Here is a 7,251-nt window from a genome sequence, read left to right as displayed (position 1 = left end):
TGTTTTTAATTGGCTTGTCAAAGATCAGGTAGCGGTAAGTAGCCGGATTCATCTGTTGGCTTTCTATTCTGTTCCATACATCGACCTCTCTATTTTTGTGCCAGTACCATGCTGTTTTGATCACTCTGGATTTATAGTATAATCTGAGGTCTGGTAACGTGATTCCTCCTGCTTTGTTTTTATTCCTGAGTAATGTCTTGGCTATTCGAGGTTTTTTCTGATTTCATATAAAATGAAGTTTTATTTTTTCAAGATCTTTAAAATATGACAGTGGAGCTTTAATGGGGATTGCATTAAAATTATATATTGCTTTGGGTAATATGGACATTTTAACAATGTTGATTCTTCCCAGCCATGAGCATGGTATGTTTTTCCATTTGTAAATTTGATTTTTAATAGTTCCTTTTTTTTCCCCCTTGGGACAGAGTCTCACTCTGTTCCCCAGGTTAGAGTCCCATAGCAACCTCACACTCCTGGGTTCAGGTGATCCTCCTGTCTCAGCATCCCAAGGAGCTGAAACTACAGATGCCCACCATAACACCTGACTAATTTTTCTATTTTTAGTAGAGACAGGGTCTCACTCTTGCTCAGTCTGGTCTTGAATTCTTGATGAGCTCAAGGATCCTCCCACCTCAGCCTCCTAGACTGCTAGGAGGGTAAATCATCCATTATCTGGGCCAGTTTCCCCTTCTGTAAAACAAAGAATGTACTAAGTGATCCCTACAGCCATACTTCTCTAAGTTTAAGAATTTATGCTTCAAGACACTATCCAAAATAGGTGAAATAGAGGCAAAAAAATGACACAGGTTTAAGAATATTTTATTTGACCAAGTAAGGGCATCCATTTACTACCATCTGCTGACAACGGAAATTCATAAGAGAAAGGACATTTACCAAAAAAGTGAGAATGATACCAGCTCAGGATAAAGGACAGTGTCTCCCTTCTCAAAAGCAGGATAGTTGGGAGCCTGGCACTGATACCAGAAATAAGAATAGTTCAAAATAAAATTAAAAGGCAGAAAAATTACAACATAAAAATTTATTTTACAATATTCATTGTATGCAGTAGTTCCCTTAATATACAGTACCTTGGCAGTTTGAATTGAGTACCTATTCAACAGTGTAACTCAGGGTGAAAGTCAAATGTCCAACTTGTTCTGCTGTTTTATTTTTATTACAGTCGTTATTGAATACTTGTCTCACATAGCCTCGTTAATGAAAGTGGAACCCAGCTTTAAGCGGTTGTACTCGATGTAAAATATTCTGGATAAGCTGAGAAGAAGCCAAGCAGTAACAACCCTCTCCCCACTAGGCTCTTTTTTCCATACTCCTCCAAAGGGGTCCCAGATCTGGATGGGAGCACTGCTGGGGGGCTCCACCTCAGCAGCCACTGCACAGCCAAGGTCCCTGACTACCCCCCTGAGCAGAGAGCAATAAAGAGCAGTGTCAGTCAAGGACAACTTTCAGAAACCCCTGTTCTAAGGTTCCCTCCAGCTTCACCTTTTCACTTAGCAATGCAAAAAAGTCTGTCGTAATGTCCAAGGACTGCTTTGGTGAGCCTTGAGGATATGAAACTGCCCTCCACCCCTTGGACTAGGGGTCAACAAAACAACGGCCTGTTGCTTAAACCTGACACACTGCCTGAACATTCACAGTTTCATGACAGAGAAGACAAGTTTTGAAATCCAATTAAAGGACGTATTACCCCCCATAAAAAAGGAATTCCATTCTCCTCATTAGTAGACTTGTACAAACAATTACTTAATTATGATTGTATTTTGAATTTCAAAAAACATTTTGTAGAAATTCCGTTTTTTTCTTGTTATACATGGATAAGTCCCTACATAATAACAGATTCTGCCTCTTGCCTCACATAGCCTCAAATATTTACTACCTGGCCTTTTTCCAAGCCTAAGATGTAGGTTTTTGGGTGAGAAAAAAGTGCCCTTGAAGGGCATTAGCTTTGTTTTGCCTCTGTCATCAGTGCCTGTCTCCCTCTCCCAGAGGGTTCACTGCCAAGGGATTGCTAGGTCATACCCAGGGATTGAGTCACGCAGGTGGACAGTGACCTGGCTACGGGGAGGGTGAAACTTCAACTTCTTAGACCATGCTGTGTTCGAGCAACCCTTCCACGCCTGGAAAACAGACTGCTGGCTGTGTTTTGGCCACCAGGGCTCTTTCAGCTCACCTGACACTGGCTGATGGGCCCTGAGCATGCACCAGTCGATGGCAGTGAGAAGCAAGTACAGCAGGTATAGCAGGAAGCTCTCTCTGGGAACCCAGAGATGGCTGCCATCTTTCCCTCCCAGCTGGTGCTTCTAATTTAGGACTCTTCTTTCTCTTCTCTAGACATCTAAATCATACAATTTTTTTTTTCAATTTTAGGAAGTATTAGGAAGACGTGATTTCCAAAGCTAATTATGAAAACTTTTACCATTGGAATCAGTGGGTGAGTAATTTTGCTATAAACAGCTGGTCAGGATGTCTAAATGGTGTGTTCATGTGGCGGGGATAGGGGAAGAAGAAGCGGTGGGGGTTCCAAAGTCCTGGGGAAGGGCAGGCGTCTGTGGAGTGCAAAACAGTGCAGTGCTGGCTACAGACATGCCAACAAGAGAGGGCAGCGTTTCCCATAAACAGAGAAATAGAATATTCAGTCAACAGCATTTGCCTCCTTTTCCATTTATTTTCTGGAGCCAACACCAGAGAAGACCTGGTGGGCCCTATTTTGGTTCAGGAGGTTGTATCACTCCCCCATGTGGCTGCTCCTCCGTTACCCCCAGCTTTGTTCATGCAGAATGCAGAGCAACCTCACCGCCATGCCTTTTCCCTCGTGATTTCGTTGGCATTATGTCCCAGATAGCACATGCTAGTCCTTGGTACCTGGGCATAATTGTTAGTCATGTCTCCCCCTCCCTCTCAAAAGTGTTCTAAGTTATGTGGTCATCCTACCTATGGTACCAGAGGCAGACATGGAAACAAGACATCAACAACAACTGAAAAGGACGTGATTTGTTTTGCTTCCATATTAAGTACATCTTTCTTTGATGTACATTCATATTATATGTGGCCCAATTAATAAAACATTTGAGGCTATTAAAGTTAAAAGTTTATAACTGGGGGGAACCATTGCATTATTACATTACTATGGTAAGTCATTGATCAGAAATAAAATTGAGTGAACAGGATGTCAGAACTCTGCCTTGCCTTGCCTCCCGTCCAATCAGAGCTAAAGTTGAGGTTTTCTCTGCAGCACTGTTGTTGTCCTTCCCCTCCTTTTCATACTCACCCTTCCAATTCCTGCCATCTCTCCCTAACTCTAGTGTCCCCCTCCTAAGCTTTCCTATACACCTCTGCTAGTTTAAGTGTCATACAAAATGTTTTAATTTTTCCTCTGCCAGGTGAATATTTGGTGGTTCCCAATTATCTAGAATGAAATCTGAACATCATGGTATGTGAGGGCCATCCATAAATAATAAAGGAAACTTACTAGCTTGAGGGGTAGACAGGCTACAGGAAAGGTTTGATACGGGGGCTCAGTGGTATCCCCGAAAAGTTTCTTTCTTCTCTGTGTCTTCCTTCATTTGGTTCATCCAAGCAGCTCCATGACTTCGTGTTTCTTCATAGCCTGCCACTGGTGGGGCAGGGGTGCTTCTCTTTTCCCCTAGATCTTTCTTTGAGTGGACCGGCTTGGTTCAAATAGCCCCAGTCACTGTGGTGGTAGGGATGGGATTACATTATCAGTTTAGGCTAGAGAATCTTGTTCTGGGATTACATTATCAGTTTAGGTTTCAGGGACTTGATAGTGGGATCAATCACAGAAAGGCATGGACCTGGGGAGGCAACTGCAAAGACCACTGTAGGATCCCATCTGACTTTCATCTGCACGTGTGTAAACAAGCCATCCATAACTCCCCAAGAAAGCCTCCTGTACTTTCTCTCTTCCTTAGCAAGTGTCAGGATTTCATCTCAGAGCTGCTGCGTCTGGGAAGCCCATGCCAGCCTCACCTACAGTGACTTCTGTTCCTGCCTTATATCCTTCCTCCAAACCCATTTAACCACATGCTGCCCTATGAAGTATCACTTGGTTGAGACTGCAGAGAATAGTAGGGCTTCTGAAGAAATTCAGGATTCATCCATGAACCTCCTGAAAATTTAACACATGTGAAGATGTTCATTTTTCTGCAGAAAGGACTTATTACTTCATCAGATACTCACAAAGTTCCGTAATGTAAAAGAGATCCATGCTGGAGTTAGACTTTGTATCCCATCTCCATTACTTGTTGTTATGTTGGGCAAGTTTTGTTAGTATACAAACAAAATCCTTGATTTCCTCAACTGAAAAATGGAAATATTAATGTCTATGTATTAAAGAAGGGATTCTCCACTTGTTTGAGTAGTTACATACAACCCTTTTAACTTCTCCCTAGCCCAGTGTCATGTTCCAAATACAATCAGCCTTCTTGTAACCTGGAACATAAAAAATAAATGGCCCAGGAATTGTGCATTTTTTCAGTGTTGTAAACAAAGAAGGGAGTAACCCCAAGTAGTCTGATCCTAAATAAAACATGCTTTATTTAGTAGTTAGGATGGATCCTAGACTCCAACTTGTTTAATACCTGTTCTCCCCTCCCCCGTGTGTGACCTAGGCCAGGCATCCTCAAACTACGGCCCACGGGGCCACATGCAGCCTGCCTAGGACATTTATCTGGCCCACCAGGTGTTTTTGCCTCCACTGCCTGTCCTGCTTAGCAGCCAACTCGTCCAGGGGCCCACAGTCCGGCCCTGCAACAATCTGAGGGACAGTGAGTGAACTGGCCCCCTGTTTAAAAAGTTTGAGGACCCCTGACCTAGGCTGTCTTCTACCTGGCCCATCTTCTCTAAGGCTTGTACAAAAATAAGATGCTTATTTCTGATTGGCTCCACCTAAGTCAGCGAGAAAGGACTGAATTACTATTGGTTTGACTCCATGATCTTAACAAAATAAATAAATGACACTGTTTCTAGCCAGATTGTCCATATTGTAATAAAGTTACCCATTTGCCATCTGTTTTAAGCCAAAACTCAGTTTCTGGTTATGTACATTCAGCCTTTAGTATGGTTTACAGGCAATTTTGTTAAACAGGAAAAATGTCATAATATTTTCTTATTAGATAGGGTAACGCCCACCAACTTTTCCTTGTTTTCAAAGAGCTCACCCATGTCCTACCCAGCTATATGTGGAGTTAAATGAAAAATCTCATTAACCAAATTCCCATTAACCAAATATGATATTTAAGTAATAATTGAATTATATACAATAAGCTATTTTGATGAATAAGTATTAGTTCATTTTCCCTCTTCTAGATTATAAATATTTTGAGATTAGAATCTGGAATTAAACACAGGTTCTTGCAAATAAATGTGTAATCAGGAGTTTTTGTGCTGTGGAAAGTGATGATATAGTGAAATCTTGACCTCAGAGTAATTGTGGAGTTTTTCGTTTTTAGAGACAGAGTCTTGCTCTGTCAGTCTAGGGTATGGTGGTGAAATCAAAGCTCACTGCAATCTTGAACTTTTGGGCTCAAGCAAACCTCCTGCCTCCACCTCCCAAGTAGCTGGGACCAGAGTCATGCACCACTGTGCCTAATTTTTTATTTTTTTGTATAGATGGGGTATTGTTGTGTTGTCTAGGCTGATCTTGAACTCCTGACCTCAAATCAGTTCTCCTGCCTCAGCCTCCTAAACTTTTGGGATTATAGGCACGAGCCACTGTGCCTGGCCTAGAGTAATGGTTTTTTGTTTTGTTTTGTTGTTTTGTTGGGGTTTTTTTTGAGACAGAGTCTCAAGCTGTTGACCTGGGTGGAGTGCCGTGATGTCATACCTCACAGCAACCTCCAACTCTTGGGGCTTAAGCAATGCTCTTGCCTCAGCCTCCCAAGTAGCTGGGACTACAGGCGCTCACCACACCAGGCTATTTTTTGGTTGTAGTTGTCATTGTTGTTTGGCAGGCCTGGCTAGATTCAAACCCACTAGCTCTGGTGTATGTGGCTGGTGCCCTAGCCTCTTGAACTACAGGCGCCAAGCCTAGAATAATGGTTTGAAATGAGCAAAACAAAATACAGAAATACAAAGGAAATCAATTACAATAAAGTATAGTTACCTGTATAAAATATTTTAATGGGCAAATCTGTGAACTTGTGATATATACACTTCTTTGTTAACACATCAAAATAACATATGGCTGGGCACGGTAGCTCGTGCCTATAATCCTAGCACTCTGGGAAGCCAAGGCAGATGGATTGCCTGAGTTTAGGAGTTCGAGACCAGCCTGAGCAAGAGTGAGACCTCATCTCTAAAAGTAGCTGGGTGTTGTGGGGGGTGCCTGTAGTCCCAGTTACTTGAGTAGCTAAGGCAAGAGGATTACTTGAGACCAAGAATTTGAGGTTGCTGTGAGCTATGACACCATGGCAGTCTATCAAGGGTCACAAAATGAAACTCTATCTCAAAAAAAAAAAAAAAAAATTAAAATAACAATATCCAGTGGTAGTCCTAAAACTAATGAACATGAATGATATTTCAATATATCTACCCCAACTATAACACAATATGAAAATATCTATGAATGTGAGGAGTGGAAGGAGGGCAGATGACGGGAGGTTGTTTGGTGGGTACAATGTGTGTTGTCCCAGTGATGGATGCACTGAAGCCCTGACCACACCACAATGCAATATGGCAATGTAACAAAATTGCACTTGTACCCCAGGAACATATACAAATAAAAAATTTAATAAACTGCAATAAATAAATAAATTCTAGGTCCTCTAAAAAATAGAAAATATCTGTGATTTTTGTTGGTGACAAAGTCACAGGTACTTATATCACTTACATCTATAATTAAAGTAAATTCTAAATTTTTCTTAGAATTTAGTGAAAATAAAAATATGATTACTTTCCCATTCAAGTTCACAAAGACTGAGTTCTGTCTATAGACACTTAGAAGGTGTCTAGGCCCTAGCTTAAAGCACTGTTTGAATGAATGCCTGAATAGAGAGTGCCTCCTAGGTGCTGGGTGCTGGGGAACAAGATATACGAAGGAATTAGGTGCCTACTCTTCTCAGCGTCCCAGTCCAGCTTAGAGGGACAAATAATTGACCTGATGTGACAACCTACAGTGAACCTTCTACCTACCCCCTAAGGTGAAGGGAGATGGAGGAGGAGATAACACAGAGAAGAAAAAATTTCCTGGGAGGCCTTTTTTTTTTTTTTTTTTTT

The 7,251-nt window shown here is 41.6% G+C and overlaps 1 protein-coding gene across 2 annotated transcripts in view; it reads left to right on the top strand.

Moving 5' to 3' along the window:
* The window catches only part of NMRK1 (nicotinamide riboside kinase 1), a 28,528-nt gene that overhangs the window by 4,584 nt on the left and 16,693 nt on the right, over window positions 1-7,251 (top strand). For both annotated transcript variants that reach the window (XM_023508395.1, XM_003783052.3), the window contains exon 2: window positions 2,386-2,449. In XM_023508395.1, coding sequence (XP_023364163.1) covers window positions 2,421-2,449 — 29 coding nt within the window. In that variant the 5' untranslated portion in view covers window positions 2,386-2,420. The remainder of the gene's footprint in view (window positions 1-2,385; window positions 2,450-7,251) is intronic.

The sequence above is a fragment of the Otolemur garnettii genome, unplaced genomic scaffold (assembly GCF_000181295.1).
Source record: "Otolemur garnettii isolate 467f Iridium unplaced genomic scaffold, OtoGar3 scaffold00006, whole genome shotgun sequence".
Taxonomy (NCBI): Eukaryota; Metazoa; Chordata; class Mammalia; order Primates; family Galagidae; genus Otolemur; species Otolemur garnettii.
This window is presented reverse-complemented; position numbering and strand designations above follow the sequence as displayed.